Consider the following 17,599-nt stretch of genomic DNA (forward strand, 5'->3'; position numbering starts at 1 on the left):
CAGCGGAGGCATTGAAATAAATGATGTCTTCTGTTACAATAACGTTCATGTAGGAATAATGCTTAGCGCTATTTTCCTAGGTATCGCTGTAACCCCTGGAAACTCGGGGTCAAGATATTTTCCCTGAAGAGGCAGTATGCAACCCGGTAAAATGTTAATCGCGATATATTTCGATCGGTTGGGCGTCTGGTTATGAAGTCAAGGTTCGAACCCAAGCAGAAGCGATGGGATAAATAATGACTTCACCTACACATACACTTTTTTAATTTATCTTTTTAATTTCAACCTCATACAGCACGTTTTGATTTAAACCGAATAATCTATCGTAAAATCATACACTATTCCATTGTATGTTATAGTATCAGACATCGTATGAGTGTAAAATTTATCAAGAGTTGTCTCGCTTGTATTGTTAGTAATCGTTCCGAAGAACGCTTCTCCACGATTTCATAGTTTCGTCATTTTATAAGAGAAAATAGTTATATATACATAAACGCCGATATAATATATATATAATTCTTCACAGAAAAAATATTTTTAACACATCAACAACTTAGAAATCAGGTTTATTAAACTGCGCGTGTTATATACCCTCTAAAACGTCGACAATATATTACCGTCTATGTGTGATTAATTAAGCTTGAAGTCAATTCCACCAAGTATGTATAAAACTGTTTTAAGTCTACTTTGTTTTCAAGGTCAACGCTGTCTTATCCTTCAGCTATATCTCACTAGAAGTATATTTTGTGGACGGTTAACACCGGAAATTGTGACGCAGTTTTCTTTGTCATTCCAGGTGTGATATGTCTGCGAGTGCACGTGCGAGTGGCCGATGATGACAATAGCAATGTGGAGGAGTACGACCAAGACTACCACTTGTTCAACAGCTGAGTATCACAATAAGATTAGTTATAGAGGTTACCAAACCGGTGCTTGTTGTATATAATACTTCTTTCACTCGAGTTTCTTATTGCAAAAATTGACTGAAGTGAATGTTTTTGAATTTCTTTTTTACTTTTTCAATTTTGCAAAACACCAAACTAAAGAAAAAAAATGGTCATAAGGAAGATCAATGAACACAGTCCGGTAATGGTTACAGACAGGTCGGTAAACGCAGTGCGGTAATGGTTATAAGGAAGATCAATGAACGCAGTACGGTAATGGTTATAAGGAAGATCAATAAACGCAGTACGGTAATGGTTATAAGGAAGATCAATGAACGCTGTACGGTATGGTTATATGGAAGATCAATGAACGTAGTATGATAATGGTTTCAAGGAAGATCAATGAACGCTGTACGGTAATGGTTATTAGGAAGATCAATGAACGCAGTCCGGTAATGGTTATAAGGAAGATCAATGAACGCAGTACGGTAATGGTTATAAGGAAGATTAATGAACGCAGTCCGGTAATGGTTATAAGGAAGATCAATGAACGCAGTCCGGTAATGGTTATAAGGAAGATTAATGAACGCAGTCCGGTAATGGTTATAAGGAAGATCAATGAACGCTGTACGGTATGGTTATATGGAAGATCAATGAACGTAGTATGATAATGGTTTCAAGGAAGATCAATGAACGCTGTACGGTAATGGTTATTAGGAAGATCAATGAACGCAGTCCGGTAATGGTTATAAGGAAGATCAATGAACGCTGTACGGTAATGAAAAAATAAGATCAATGAATGCAGCATGATACTGGTAAGGAAATATGAATGGACGCACTACGGTAAACAAAACAAAAACAAAACAAAAAGAAAAAAAAAAAAAAAGAAGAAAAGAAAAACCTAATAAAAACATCAGAGTAAAGAGTGCTATTGATCGTAAAAAAGTACTGAAGAAATCTCATAAGTGCTTCACGTTTGTCGCCTCAAACGATCATTTATCCATTACATGATTCGTTTTCATCACTGGTTACGGTTTTCATCACTGGTTACGTTTATATGTAAAATAATGAATTTTATTCCTATATGGAAAGGGATTGATTTTATGTAAACTGAAGTAGTATTTACATGATTTTACAACAAAGTGCATGAAAGTATCATGTGCTTCTCGTGAAACACATGGCGGTTTAAAGGTCTACATTAGCTCAAATGATCTGTCAGATAAACGATATAATTGATGTTGGTGACCAGGAATGATGACGATGCCCTTGGAGCCATGAAGTCGGCTAGACATTATCTAGTAGACCGTCCGAGGAAATGGCTTGCACCCGATGTATATGGCCACATTTCGTTTTCACTTGGGAACTTTCAGACGAACATGATTACATAATTAACTATATTTGAAATCTACATGAACAATTTCTAACAAAAACTACACAAGTATCAGTGTAAGTCGACATGTACGATTTATTCTCATTCGTAGCTATCACCCTTAATTGATTGCGGACTGATCAACTAATTTCTCAGTATATTTTTCAATAAGTGCATGTAAACACTTGGGAGTAGTTTTATTCTGCTATTTAAATATTGATTTTTTTTCTGGTGTCTATTTCAATGGGATTTTGATAAGTGTTGTCAATTTCCCTAAGGCTCCTGCATTCCGCTTGTCTGTGATGCTATGAACAAAGTTTGTTTATATTTTATGTGACCAATTTAGGATTAACTTCAAAGATAATTATTTTTCGTTCATTCTGTGACCTAAAAACAAATCGACAAAACGTGTCAATCGTTTGAATGACAATTCACAAAACCGAACACATTTTATGCGGCGCCATTTGCAAATGATTCAATATTTTGTCATTAAGCTTGAAACCTATAATTGAAATAAGATATGGCTGTTTACGTCTCGCATGTATTTATGTATGCATTTTCTCTACACTAGGTTTGGATCCGGAAGATCCACCATTTCAAGTTCCGAAAGACACAACACCAGTTCGGAAGGTCACTCATCACAAATTTTCTGTCGACGAACATTTAAGGAAAAAAAGAGACAATACAGCTGACATGGGAGGATTTAGTAATTACTATTTTCTAATTCTTAAAAAAAGGTTTTGTTAGGTTCAAAATGATAATCATCGTAATCTGACTTGATGTTTTCCTTTCTGAACTGTAATATAGTAAGACACTTTATGTTACATAGATCAAATAGAACGTGGGCGTTGTAGTGTGAATTTGATGCCTCATGAAGAAACATCTATGCCTGCCTCATAGTGTTTTATCTTGCCCCATCTAGTCTAAAATGTTGATTTCTTGATGTTTCTTGAACTCAAAATGAGTCAAGCACATTGCCTCTCGTGTTTGCCCATCGATTCAATGGTGTAACTTGATTTTTTTACTCACCATCAACTCATTTACAATATTTCTCATTTTACATGCTCTGATGGTATAATATTGCTTTTAGCCCGAAGTTTGAAAGGTGTGTAATAACAATTCCCCTTGATATCTATTCGTTGTTTGTGTACATTGTAAGATATTTTGATAATTTATGACGTTGTAGTCCGTATTTTGCGTACATGATTGAATGACAGCAAGCCACCAATTGAATCTGTAAATATATATATATATATATAAATGTTCCAATAAGCACGCCGCAAGGTGGCGTGTTGTCATCGACCCCAATTATTATCAAATGGGCGGAGCTAGACGTTTTTCTTCTTCATCGAGAAATGAAAAAAATCGTCGAATCAGAAAGCTGCCTTTTACAAACATAGAAAAATCAATTATTGTTGTATGATTCCGTATAAACTCACCTACGTTTTCTCTCATTATTGCATGTTCATTTTCTTAAAAACATCAAAAGACGTTAATATGTATTTGCCTAATTGTGTTTTGACATCATGGAACTGTCACAAACCAATAGAACTGTACTTCATCTGCTTGTAAACAGTGTTGCCTGGTAGCATTAGAAGAAAACGATTAATTAAAAGCTAATGCTGCGAGATTTTATCTTTTTATGAATAGTTGGTATTAGTGGCGTCATTTTATAGCTATATGTTGCATCTTTGATATTACAGAGCGGTTGCCTCGTACTGAGTGTGGACCTTGGTTTAAGAGATTGCTTTCATACACTAAAGGAAGGCCGCTGCATCTGTCCAAGGTGATCGCCGTCAATGATAGCATTGAAATCCCCTGTTATTACTGGTGAGACGATACAGATGAAGTGTATTGATACCACAGAAACAGTTCGTATACATAAATGGTATCGGATTGACCATTTAAGTATTATCATCTGTCACAGAATTTTAATTTTGATGTTACACAAACTTTAAATGGCTAACTGGCTGCCTGGATATAAAATTTGACGTGAATTAAACAATGTTATAGAAATGATACCAAAATCATGAATAATGACGTGATGCCTTAACTAAAGGGCTTAACTCAAGCTCGAAAAAGTTGGAAGCGAACAACGGAGGTAGATAGTTGAAACAAAAAAATATTTATTATATGAAACACCAATCGCATATAACTAGAGACACAGATGTGGAACTGATGAATAATATAGGAACAAGGTAAAAGTGAATCAATAAAAATAGCAATAGATATGGAGCACTTAGACCCTTAAACTGAAAGAAGTCATAAAAAGACAATAATAAAACAAACATAAACAAAAACACAAAAAAACAAAACAAAATTCTTAATCAACATATTATTCTTGAATACGTACGAGGTACATAAGTATTTCTTGTAGCAAGAAAACTATTGATCAACCCAATTTGTTTATTTATGCAGCGGAGATCCCGCTAGTTACCGACCACCTCACAGAGCTAAACCTTATTGGATGTGGAGGACTCTTGGGCGGAATACGACAGAAGATGGGTTATGGACATATAGTTCTGTTCTCAGAGGGTTTCGACGTCACGATAAAGAGTTCGAGAGTAGAGTGAACATAACATCCAACGATTCTCTCATCATCAGGAATATACAGGAGAGTAAGTTATTCAAAATATATAGTTTTTGTAGATTGCAACGAAATAAATGACCAGACATTTGCTATCATACTGGTTAGAGAGAGAGAGAGAGAGAGAGAGAGAGAGAGAGAGAGAGAGAGAGAGAGAGAGAGACAGAGAGGAGGAGGAGGAGGAGGAGGAGGAGTGGGGTGGGGGAGCATGTGACATTATAACAATATGTTTCTTTTTTTAAAGCATGTCACAGCAATGTCACCAACTGATCCACACAAATTTCATTTTGTGCTACTTCTCCCTTACAGAGGATTCGGGGATGTATTTTTGCGCTCGCCAGGTTGGAACTTTAACGATGTGGACGTTCACGGAAGATGTTGTAAACTGGTTTCTTCGGCAATCAGACCAGAAGTATTTAAGACTATTTTTTCACATCGACGGTAAGGATGAACTTGCGATCCTTCAGTACTTTTTATTTTGGTAATTAAAACTGTATAGCGCATCCAATCATGTAATCCGTCTGTGCTAGAATGTGAAACATCTATTGTTTTCTAGCGTGTTTATCATGTACAATGTACCTACTATTTAATGCTATAGGCAAACTGGGAACTGCCAGGATCCCGAACTCTGACTAGTACAATTAAATATACTTCGTTACTTGCAGTTCCCGAACTTCAGCTGTATAATCTACATTTTGGTATGTTTGCCTGCAGTAATTTGTTGTTTATACCATTGTAACTACTATAAACGTCCTAAAGAAGACAGGTTGACTGCAGTGACGACGTCAAGAAGGTCACTAGGGTAGTGGCATTTACAGTGTAAGGGCAGGTTGATGAAAATTATTGGAAAGTTTTACGGACGTCATGGTGATCTAATTGACAAATATTCTGCTCTTTCATATATCTTTGCTTTCATTTTTGGAAGGGTTGTGATAAATTGCGATAATTTCTTCCAAGCCAACTTAAAATTGAAAAGATTTCTGTTGACTGGTCTAGTAAGATATGTTTATAGAGCTAGTCCTTAAAGGACACGGTTTGTATACAAGGAAATCTGAACGATTGTATCACTTTTGAGAAATTATATTTAGTTTTCAAAGGATCTAAGTAAATGTTTAGATATGTTTTGGTTTGAAAAATGACATCGTGACTGTTACTCATCGCTAATCAAATGCTTTCTGAATGTAATGATAGTTGATAAAATTGTAATTGACCTACTATGAAATCCCCCGAAGATTTGCCAGAATATCAATGATACCGGCAGGGATTATATTAAAAAATATGATTTTTTTATTTATATTTACATTATCAACATCGTTTTGAGAAATAGTAATTAGATTCTTTAGCGTGGAAATCCTCTGTTATATGATGCCGTTTATCCAGTTAATGCAACAGTCAAAACATGGAAGGCCTGTCAAAAGCATAGTTACATCACAATACAGCAAGGCTGCCTGAAATTATAGTCTCATCATTACATTGACCATTTTGTACTAAATGGGACGGCGATCGACAAATGTAAACACATTATATATATGAAATTTATCACGTACAGGAAATGTTTTAGTGATAGACAGTGATTTGGATATCCCCACAAGATATCACATTTGCAAAATATTGAAAATTTTACGACATAGTAACAACAAAAGATTTTCCCCTAAAGTTCTGTTGGCTTAGCAAGCACCAATCTTTCCGCATGTGCTACCTGTGGTATTTCCATTGTCTATTAAATTTATGTGAATCGATTTGTAGAGATTAATATCTACAAAGGATGAATGTTGAAGCTCATAGAAACTGACATTTTCCATGAACTGAAATATCTTATTTATAGATGTGCAGTTACATAGACACCAAATGTTATTCGATATATTCTTGTGTATTTCCAAAATTGCTTTTAAACGCATTTTTCTTTAGTTTATTTTCGTATTTTCTGCTAGCTTTCATAACAAGCCATTTTCAGTTGGTAGTATTTCTTTCAGTAGTGATTTTCATACTAGCTGACCACATGCATTTTTCTGTTCCATGGTTCCTAATAGAAGTACCGCAATACATAGTTTTATCTTCAAAAAATTTATGGTATAAAATTGTTACACTTCAGAACAAGTAAACAAATCTAGGTATCACAAATGGTTCTTTACTGTAACTCAACCAATGAAACCGGAGATCAGAGAATTCAAGAAAAGGGTCTGCAGAATCGAGAGCATTCTTTCATGTCCTTTTTAAGGGGACACTGAAGAGATCAAAATAGATCTGATGTCACCATGGCAGCTCTTGTTTCTCCCGGCACCCGTCCTGACATTGTTTTTGGTTGTTACGAGGACGTTAAAATGTTTACCGGTATTTGTGGTAGATGTCAACTTTATTATTTATAGAAAATCAAAAATGCTAATCTGATGAATCCATGTCAAGTATGAAGTGAACTCCGATAATGCTTTACAATGAAGAGATTCTCAGTGGAAATACCCGTGGTGGAGGTGTGCTTCAGGGATTAACGGTTAATGACAAGGTTGCTTTATATATAGCAAATGGAAAATCATAGAATCGAGGGCATCCGGTTTATGTTTACATCAGTAAAACACATCTTCTCGAAGAAAAGACCGGCATACTAACAGGATCATAATTCAAACAAATATTCGATAGAAATAGGGCAAAACATAAACAATAGAATGATTTACACGGAAAATTCGAATGAAGATCCATGAGAATAAGGCTAAGTATTCCGTAAGGATAAGCGACTTCTAATTCATCGACGACAGCCACCATGTAAGTCTCGGTTAATTCATGTAACTAGTGTCTCGTTCCTAAATGAGAATAAAGTAAACAACAACAGAACCAACAGGTATAATAGCGACCATCAAAACGTTCAGCTTCATATTGCGCTCAAAAAAGGCAATATTTCTCGATGAGATGATTTTGACGATCGTGATGCAGGAATATTGCTGTCCATAAAGGATGTTTTCACAATTGGGGAATTGAAACCATCACGCTTATCATACAGCTTGGTGGAAAGCTTTCCGTGCTGGTTCCGTAATAGGAAAAATCGAGGCGAACGGCATAATCTCTATCGTGTTCTTAAGTCTTACTCTGACTTATCATTTATGTCAAAGACTCAGAATGATAAAATATGTTTAAGATCGTTAACTGGAACTACTCATAACTTAGAGAAAGTAGTCTATTGTGTGTGTTTTTATATCGTTGCATTCATTTACATGTTTTTTTTTTTTTGTTTATTTTTAATCCACCAGTATAAAAATCTCAATTCTATACAGTGTCGTAGGATGAAATGGAATTTATAATCTATAATGTATAATTTATCAACAGTGCTAAGGCCCAGGGACATCCCGATCAGACAAGGTAACGTATCTGAAAGAATAAACATCTTTCAATTAACAACATATGTCTTCATCGACAAAAACAGTACTACATCATACAACTCTATGAAAACGTCAAAATATATATCCTTTCATTTTCTACATCTATAAATTCATGATTTTGTTTTCTTTTACATACTTTTTATGTATATTTATGCAAACCGCAAATTTGCTTAAAATAAAGCGATGCAAGAACATTTCCGTTAACCACAGATAAGGTTTCTTACTACGCTAAAAATGGTATTATATGGATTATAATTTCAGTTTCGACAACCGACAAGGCATTTCCCACCCCCGCACCAACGATTAAGGACTGTAAGTTATAGAATATTGTTTTAGAATAGAAAGTTGATCCGATCCAGTTTCTACTTTTGTCCTGTCTGTCCGACAAGGTAACCGTTACATTCTCCATGATTTGTTTACAAGATGTCCATTAAAATTAAGTTTTTTCTATTTACCAACAAATTCTAAATTTTTATGAATATAACTATTCTCTGTCTTGCCAACACGTTTAAAACTCAGCTGAAAGCACACAGCGGCCTTTTACGAATCTTGGTCATGGAATGAACGCCATAATATGATAGTGTTCATGTGACACGAGACAAGCGTTTTTGCTGATTTCAATCTTTCTGGTCAGAGTCTCGTTAAAATCACAAAATCCAACTCTCTTACAATAATATGACCACGGTAATTACGAAAAGTCTTGATGTATTGTCGTAGGATCCAGTTCTTCAGACTAAACGACATCAGTTAGAAGCTTCCTTGTGACATTTCATTGGCTACATTGTCATCTTTATCAGGTAAATGACCAGTGTGAAATATACCTGTAATTGCATTAAGGAATACATTTTTTATGAAAGAGTAATGAACACAAACAATTTTCCGGCTGTATGATCTTACGTGTGAAATCAGAACGTCGAATCCTCAGAAGCTCTGTTAGAATGTATTATCATAGACCATGTGCAACATAGTCCCTGCAATTGTTGCCAATCCGTATAGCGAACATTTAGAAAAAGAAAATGTAAGTTCCACCATCTAAGAATGCAAGTCTGAACTGTGGAAACGATAGTCAAAACAAGGGTCACACAAGGGTTTGACTGTGTACTTTATACAACGGGAAAACCAACTACACCGAATTCACGTGCGATGAAGAAACCAATGGCTTTCGACTCTTTCTTGACACTATTCTTGTAATGCATGAATGCGTATACAGGATCGGGTGCAAAACTGCAACGTATCGATGAGTCGAAGGAACTGCAGGAAGATTTGGGACCCATTCAGTAAACATAAAAAAGACAAGAAACTACAAGAAATAAGGAAATTCACCGGAATAATGCGATAAAAATACTAGTCTGAGATCAACCCAATGACACATACAGAACATGTAATTTAGCAAATCCTATTGACTGGGACTACTCTGAAATAAGAGATAGGGAAAAGAACCTCCTCCGGATATGTCGCAGTTGTTCGGTAATATTCCCGCACAACTATGACCAATAATGAATAAAGCATAGTCGAATAGACTGTCATAGTGCATTGTTACCACCTAATGTACAAATCAATGATCACTTAATCGATATGATTGAACTATAATTGTATCGTCCTGTCGTACCCTAGGTATACATAACATCAAACTACAACCGAAAAATCGTGCAATTTCATTACCCATTTGCACACTGTTATACATCACATATACGCTTCACACTGGTCATTTGTATGATGAAGGTGGCATTGTAATGATAAAACGTGACGCTTCAGTTTTCGAACTGTGTAAGAGGGAATGAATGGGGATATTACAGTAATTACACGTGTATATAAGTATGGATATCCGTCATGCAGAACATGGTGGCATTCCATGCATTTGTTCGTCGATACTTCTGCTGTTGTATATGCGCGCTACATGGTGGGGATAGCGCGGACTACAGGTCTTCTGTGTGCCGAGAAACATGGTATACTGCGGTCTATAGGTCATCTGTGTGCCGAGGGAGATGGGATACCGCGGTGTATAGGTCGTCTATGTGCCGGGGGAGGAGGGATACCGCGGACAAAAGGTCGTCTATGTGCCGAAAGAGGCGGAATACCGTGAAATTAAGGCCGTGTATGTGCCGAGAGAGGCGGGATACCGCAGACTATAGGTTGTCTGTGTTCCGAGGGAGGCAGGATACCGCGGACTATAGGTTGTCTGTGTTCCGAGGGAGGTGGGACACCGCGGACTATAGGTCGTCTGTGTCCCGAGGGAAGCGGGATACCGCGGATTATAGGTCGTCTGTGTGCAGAGAGAGCCGTGAGTTGGTCTTAATCAGAAATATCCGAGATGATCAATCAAAACATTGAAGTTTACTTTTCAGCGTGATCCTCTTTGTAGTTCACTAACTGGTTCGTGTATTTCACCATTTTTCCAGATCGCGCAAACCTGGCATTGTTTACATACTGGGGGGAATGGTCAACATGCAGTGTATGTGGTGAAGAAGGGGAACGCTGGCGGACCGGTAAGTAACGCTAAGTTGCTGTTCAGATGACAAAAGGTAGTATTTGTGGCGAGGAAGTAGAGTGGTCCTGTAAGACAGGAGTGATAATTACGTGGCGTAAAAACAGTCTGTGACAAACTATCGTATGAAGACTTTGCAGAGAATGAAGTCAAACATCGATATGCCTATACCGGAAGTAGTGTTTGTGAAGAGAAAAGTGTTTCGATTTGTATTTTTATAATATTATTGCAAACTTTCTCGATGAAGATAATTTCAACGGGTGGAAAAAACGCGATCTATTGCTTTATTAAAATAGAATCATCAGTTTCATGTTTCAGCAACCATACTGATGGTATTTTGTTTTTAAATGTTTGTGTAATCAGGTTATAACCGATGTTGTATGTTGTGTTGCTGTTGTAGGAATATGCTGGGCTAGGATGATTAAGGATAAATACATGGAGCCAGCCGTTTTCTACCATGCTTTGCTTTCGTCCAGACGGGGTATGCCCTGCCGATCGACACTGTTTAAATACTTTAGGGGATGGAGACTTCCTGATAGACCAGACGAGAAAATGGTTCAAGCATGTACCATTCCTTGCGTCAACAGTATGTCTATAATATACAAATCAGTTTTAAGATTGGTATTGTTATCATTTCTAATTTTTATAACATGGCAATTTTTAACTTTTGGAACTGAAGTACAAATTCTGTAAACTCAAGTAAACCTCTGACTACATGATCATCAAGATATTTTCTTAGTCACGTGTTTTGCCCTGCTATCTAAAATATATTGAAGAGGGTGTTGTTGGCATGTTTGTTGAATTAGGTTGACATAACAATTAACATACCTGTTTACCATTGACATTCTTTTCCAGTCTAACAGTCAAAGACGTTTATATGCAAGTAAAAGCCAATTAATACACATGGTAGTAAAATAGAGTTCGATATCACGGTATGAATGCTTATTATTTCATACTGATAACATCCAATCTTTCAGGCAGATATTTTACTACCATCATATACTTGGAACCCTGAAAACGATATTTTCACAATATTCCGTCATCATGTTCCCAATTGGAATATTTTATGGAATACATATGAAGCGGATAACATTTTAGTGCATAAACTTTATCAAAGAGGCCTTTTTGTTCCTGCAATCTTACAGATGTCTGCCATAATGTAATTACAGTCCTGGATCATCGGAAACAGACCAACTTTGCAAAATTTGACAACTAACAAGAAGGTCTAGTAATGGTAGTCCTTGGTATAGTAATCTGATGTGTTTGTTTTCGTCTGCTGTTTAGTTCAATATTTTGTGCTGTTTATTCAGTTGTCTGAAATTTCAGGAGTAATGTTAACTCATGATTCGTTTGTGATCGTAAACCTAGAATTTCTATGATGCGAGAATCTTCACTTCTAATGTTTCAGTTTGGAGAAAACTTAAGTAATTTTCGCTGAATTTTCTAAACAGTTTTTATTATGAAGAAATAAAATCTTGTAAAGAAATGAGTTCTTAATCTTAAATCTTACTTTGAAAGATGTACTGTTTAACAGGCAAATATCGCCCTACATATACATTTTATATTTCTTTCATTTCAAAGGTTAACAAAGTGTCACTAAGCGTTGATTTGAAAGTTCATTTTTGCTTCGATATAAAGTAATTTATTCAGGAATCCGTAGTGCTTAATATAGAACAAAAGAATTACGAGAATACCTTGTTTTTTTTTCATAACTTAAACTTAATCACGACCTTCCTGTGAATTAATAGCAGCGCAAAACACTAGATTTTCGAATCCATTTTACTAGCATGCTGTGGCGTCAATTGCTTTTTAATTCCGCTATTTTTAGGAAAAACGAGGAAACGAGTAATTAACAGCATGACGATATCAATGACGTTATGTAATGTTTTTCAAAAAAGGATTCTCTGGAGTGATGCAACTTTCCTTAACTTGATGTGATGTTCGTCATGTTGTCACCCATAACACCTAATAAAAAGCCGGTTTCAGAGTGAATGACTTCAGTGCTCGAAGTTTCAAAATAGTCATTATTCAAAGATGAATATTTTTGATTTTTTTTCTCGTGTTTTAAAAGCCTTGAATTGATATCACCAGACAAAGTAGTGCTCCTAGCCTATCCCAGTTAAGTACATGTGTACGTGTTTTTCCCAGCAATCAATGACTTGGATTAGTTTCATAATTAATTCTTATTTGTATAAGAGCATCGTAATAATATTTTATGATAGCAAAATTAATATTTGAATTGTATCATTTTACCTTTTTCATTAGCTCATTGTCCTTGAAGTCTGGGGTGTTTAAGAGTTCTTATACAATTTTTGTTTAGATACTCTGACCCAGCGGATGACCATCAACCTGGACAAAGCTAGATACAAAGATTTAGCTAAAGGTAAATATTTTTGTTCAATGTGTCATCAGTGTGTGCTATTTGTTAGTAATCACGAATGATTAGTCGTGTTTACAATTTGATCTTGATTAATTTGTTCTCTGATTGTTAATGAAGAAATGAAATATACAAATGTACTTAACGTTGTTCTAAAATTATCAGATATATGAAAGTTACTAAATATATATAATATTGAATTATGTGATTACTGACGGGTCCTATGACGCAGCTGTTGTATGGTGTAACATCACTGACAGCTACTAGGACGCAGCTGTTGTATGGTGTAACATCACTGACAGCTACTAGGACGCACCTGTTGTATGGTGTAACATCACTGACAGCTACTAGGACGCACCAGTTGTATGGTGTAACATCACTGACAGCTACTAGGACGCACCTGTTGTATGGTGTAACATCACTGACAGCTACTAGGACGCACCAGTTGTATGGTGTAACATCACTGACAGCTACTAGGACGCACCAGTTGTATGGTGTAACATCACTGACAGCTACTAGGACGCACCAGTTGTATGGTGTAACATCACTGACAGCTACTAGGACGCACCAGTTTAATTCAGTGTGTTATACTCCTGTAAACTATATATTGTATGTTGCATTTCATTTGTGTGTCTTTTGTAAAATCTTTAACTTGTGAACGGACAAACCGGACGGATACACTTAGTTTTGATAAAAGGGTTACCAGTGTTAAGCATATAATTTTCTTAATTGAAAATGTAACATTTAAATAAAAATGAAATGAATATGCACAAATCTAAAATTTCGGACATTATCTAATGAACAATTTAAATTTGAAGTTGAAAATTTGACTTTTAGTATAAATGTATTGCGCCATAGTCTTGTGTCGTTTATGATAAACTGCTAAAAGTGTTTATACTGAATGAACACACATTTCACACGTTTTTCTGGGTTTTTTTTCGGGATTTAGTGTACATTCAACATGGACATTTTTTCACCTTCACTTTTACATTGAAAAATAACATCTGGTTTTAGAGCACTGTGCAAATTTAACATTTTTATAGGTAGCTTAAGACAGTATTTTCAATGAAGCGTTTGGAAACTTGATGGCGTCTAATAGTACAGCAGACTTTTGAAAAATACTGCAATTTGTGGTAAAAGCATGAAATTTGGTTAGAGAATATACCAGGGTCTCTTCAGCAAATATAGATATGGAGACATCGCGAAATACAAGTACTTCCGGTTTAATGAATCCTGGAATTCGGAGGTATAAGAAGTAAACACAACAAACATTTGAATGATATTGTAACTGACTTCAGTTAATCATGAAGTTTATTTATCTATAACAAACAGCTAAACATTCAACATTATGTTCTATTGTACGATAGAAGTTACTTCCGGTTCAAATTTGGACTTCCGGTTTAATTAAAAAAGTAGTGTGTAACTTTGGGTTTCTTTGTTTGATATACATTTTTCAAGTTACACTGGAAGCATAGTAAATGCAGAATGCAAAAAATATAATATCTCAGGGTTCCATTACTTACTTCCGGTTGTATCAAAACATAAAACTACATAAAAAAAGACTATGCATGTATATCCATAACACAAATTCTAAATATTTCTTTTTCTTTCAAAGTTAATGTTTTTCACTAACTTCCGGTTACTGCTTATTACAATCACCATTGCAACTGCAGAGAGCTGTACATGGGAGTGCAGACTTTACACATTTACATGCTCCCCTACATCCCTTTTTGCACCCACAGTGTATCAGTTCTTTGCACGATGAAGAAGCTTCTGGTAACGATGTCCAGAATGGTTGCCATGATCCGATGGGAGTGCGTACCCACCCAAACTCTTCAGGCTTGAGCTGTTGAGGTCTCGGATCCATTGAATTTCCCCATATGATACTCTGAAGTGTCGCTCGTTTCGTATGTTGCAAGAGAGCATCTTTCGTCGGGGGGATCAATTCAATACTCCTACCTTTGCTTGAAAACAACGTCTTCCTACATTTATTGACATCTGTCTCCTGACTGGCGCGATCATACATGCAAATCACAAATCGTTCTAATAGTGGCATAAAGTCTCCAAAACGTACTGACCTCGGATACTTCATCATTATGTCAAATGCATGTGTCACCTCTTTGTCCACCATCCATGTATCATACGCAGTTTTCTTCCCTTTTCCACCGAATGATGATACATTATCGCATCCTGTGAATGCGTGGAATGCAGGCAGTGTACGGCATTTTTCAGGACCTAGCGCTCTTGACAAATCATGAACCGGAAAATACCGCAGGTTTTTCCCCGTACCAAACAAAATCCACAATTCACAAAGCTGAAGTGCTTGAATGGCGTGCAAAGCCAAAACAAGAACATCTGTATCGACTGTTCGAATCAGTGCTTTCTTCGTGCCTCTTTCGACAGCATCCCTTAAGTGCACCATCATTCTAGTGTCTGCTTCCTCGTGATAACATGGCTCAATGGAAGAAGTCTCTGCACGGACAGGGTTGGATAGCACGCCGTTTTTCAGGGTAGTCACGATTTCTTTTCCTTCTGCGACAGGTATTTCCATGAGTTTAAATGACAAAAACTCAAATAATTCTGACTTGTTATCATCGACCCTCAGAAAACAGGGCCAATTCTTAGGAATATTTGTGCGACTGTCAACGCGTCTCCTAATACCAGTGCCGCGTTTGCTTCTAGTAGAGATCTTGAGGCTGTCACTACGATAAACATCCCACACAACATCTACTCTGTCAGACTTCTGAAGATATGTATCCACGTATGGGTAAAATATGTTTGCTGCGTAATCTTCAAAAGTGTTGGCAATCCCCGGTCGTAGCATATTGACTACCGCTGCTCCATCCAAGATTGTGGTATTTATCCCAGTGGGTGATTCATCTGTTGTAATAGCTAGAGGCTCTATGCACTTTGTTACCAACTCTGATTTGGCACACTGTCGGATATCACCATTTATGCTGAGTGAGGGAGGATAAGTCTGGTTTTCATGGGCAAAAAACTCATCCAGGTCACTTCCTCTCGTTTGGCAGGATATGTACAATCTTGAAAACAAGGAACAGTCATTTTTCAGGGCCGAAATACGACTCCTCTCTTTAGAAAATGATTGTTGTCGTGGAGTTCGCATTAGCGGAAACGAGTTTCGCTTGATTGGATCAAACACAGAGACTTTCCTGTCGATCAGTCGCTCCTGAATATATTGTTTGTACTGTTTTATACCAACATCCTGTATTTTACCAACTGTGTCTTTCACAGATGGAGGCGCTATGTCTTTGGTATCAAGTACAAGTATATCTTTACTATCCTCCTCAAAAGGATTGCCGTGTTCATCCATCACCTCAACAAGAGAATGAACATCATGTACAAAGGCCTTTTGGAAACTCTGTTTATGATCATGGTGTGAGTAGTCATCCGACTTGTCCCTAAGTGATTCAACATTAGATTCAAAATCTTTTACCATCTGAGAAATTTCTGGTCCGGCCACCATCCATCTACGTAAAGCAACGGGACTTTCTAACAGTCCAACGGCGCCTCCTTCAGATTTTATTAGGGCATTGTTTTGCTCGTGTGCATGATCGATGGCTATGCCCGAAAACCGTCGGTTAGTCTTGTGTAAAACAAAGTTCCCAGAACGAAATTCGTTTTCAATGTCCGGATTCGTTTCACCAAGAGTTATCATGTCTCTTACATGAACAGGGAGCCATCGAGCATAATGGTAATGGTCTAGGACAAAGAACCACGGTGTTAGCTTGGTCAGGGTGTCAATGTAGAGCTGGAAGTCGCCTGTACGAATCGACTTTACAAATAGCAAGACGGTCATTTCAAGTTGGAAAGTAATCAACCAATACTGGAAGTGTGGTCGCTCAGCAGCCATCATTTGGCACCATTCGTGTAGATTGTAGGGATTTTCCTCTAGTGTGGTGACATAATCGTCGAATGCAGCCTTCATCAATTTATACAGAGCACATGCAGTCACCTGATGAGATCGTCTTGTCTTAGTTACATGAGATGCTTTTAACAGGCCATCTGCTGTACCCGAAGAGACTACTTGTGCTTGGGACAGAACGGATGTCCATCCGCTACCTTCTAACCAATCACCCAGTAACTTGAACAGGGCCATTTCGATGTGAAGACCACCAAACATTATAATGAAGTGTTTCTCACCAAAAGCGTCAGGCCAGTTCCACTGAATCTGTTTAGCAACGGAGTAAAGTGGTTGGTCCATGGCTATAACAGGTGTTTGTCCGGGATTTAATGTATCCACACATTTTTTTATCACTGTCATGGAATGCTTGATCATAGCAACTGATTTTACTTGTTCGTCAAATAAAGGAAGAAGGGCTGACAAAGCAGGAGTAATACAAGTTTGGGTCTCCTTCGATGCATGGAATGCTCCCCATGATACTGCTGATGACTTTCCAATATCATCTTCTCTCGTTTGTTCTACCTCCTGAAGCCACCTGAAATATTGGAAAACGACTATTACAATTACAGTTATTTCAAATGATGTGTCACATATTAATTTCATCACA

General features: G+C 36.9%; 1 protein-coding gene across 1 annotated transcript; it reads left to right on the top strand.

Moving 5' to 3' along the window:
* The first annotated feature begins 1,267 nt into the window (after nt 1-1,267).
* Nucleotides 1,268-13,912, top strand: LOC132564228 (uncharacterized). Its single transcript, XM_060228898.1, has 10 exons — nt 1,268-1,511; nt 2,825-2,959; nt 3,957-4,083; nt 4,672-4,871; nt 5,150-5,281; nt 8,470-8,520; nt 10,608-10,694; nt 11,094-11,279; nt 13,014-13,076; nt 13,908-13,912. Exons 1-10 carry the CDS (start codon nt 1,268-1,270, stop codon nt 13,910-13,912), a joined length of 1,230 nt encoding a protein of 409 aa, XP_060084881.1.
* The last annotated feature ends 3,687 nt before the right edge of the window (nt 13,913-17,599 follow it).

This window comes from Ylistrum balloti, unplaced genomic scaffold, assembly GCF_031769215.1.
Source record: "Ylistrum balloti isolate Yb309-2 unplaced genomic scaffold, AGI_CSIRO_Ybal_v1 Utg372088, whole genome shotgun sequence".
Classification (NCBI taxonomy): Eukaryota; Metazoa; Mollusca; class Bivalvia; order Pectinida; family Pectinidae; genus Ylistrum; species Ylistrum balloti.

Bases quoted from the DNA above. Each gene is read 5' to 3' on its own strand.
- LOC132564228 (XM_060228898.1), top strand. From the start codon at position 1,268: ATGGTTTCAAGGAAGATCAATGAACGCTGTACGGTAATGGTTATTAGG. The intron at 5,282-8,469 runs GTAAGGATGAAC...TTATAATTTCAG, and splicing joins ACTATTTTTTCACATCGACG to TTTCGACAACCGACAAGGCA. The intron at 11,280-13,013 runs GTATGTCTATAA...ATTTTTGTTTAG, and splicing joins TACCATTCCTTGCGTCAACA to ATACTCTGACCCAGCGGATG.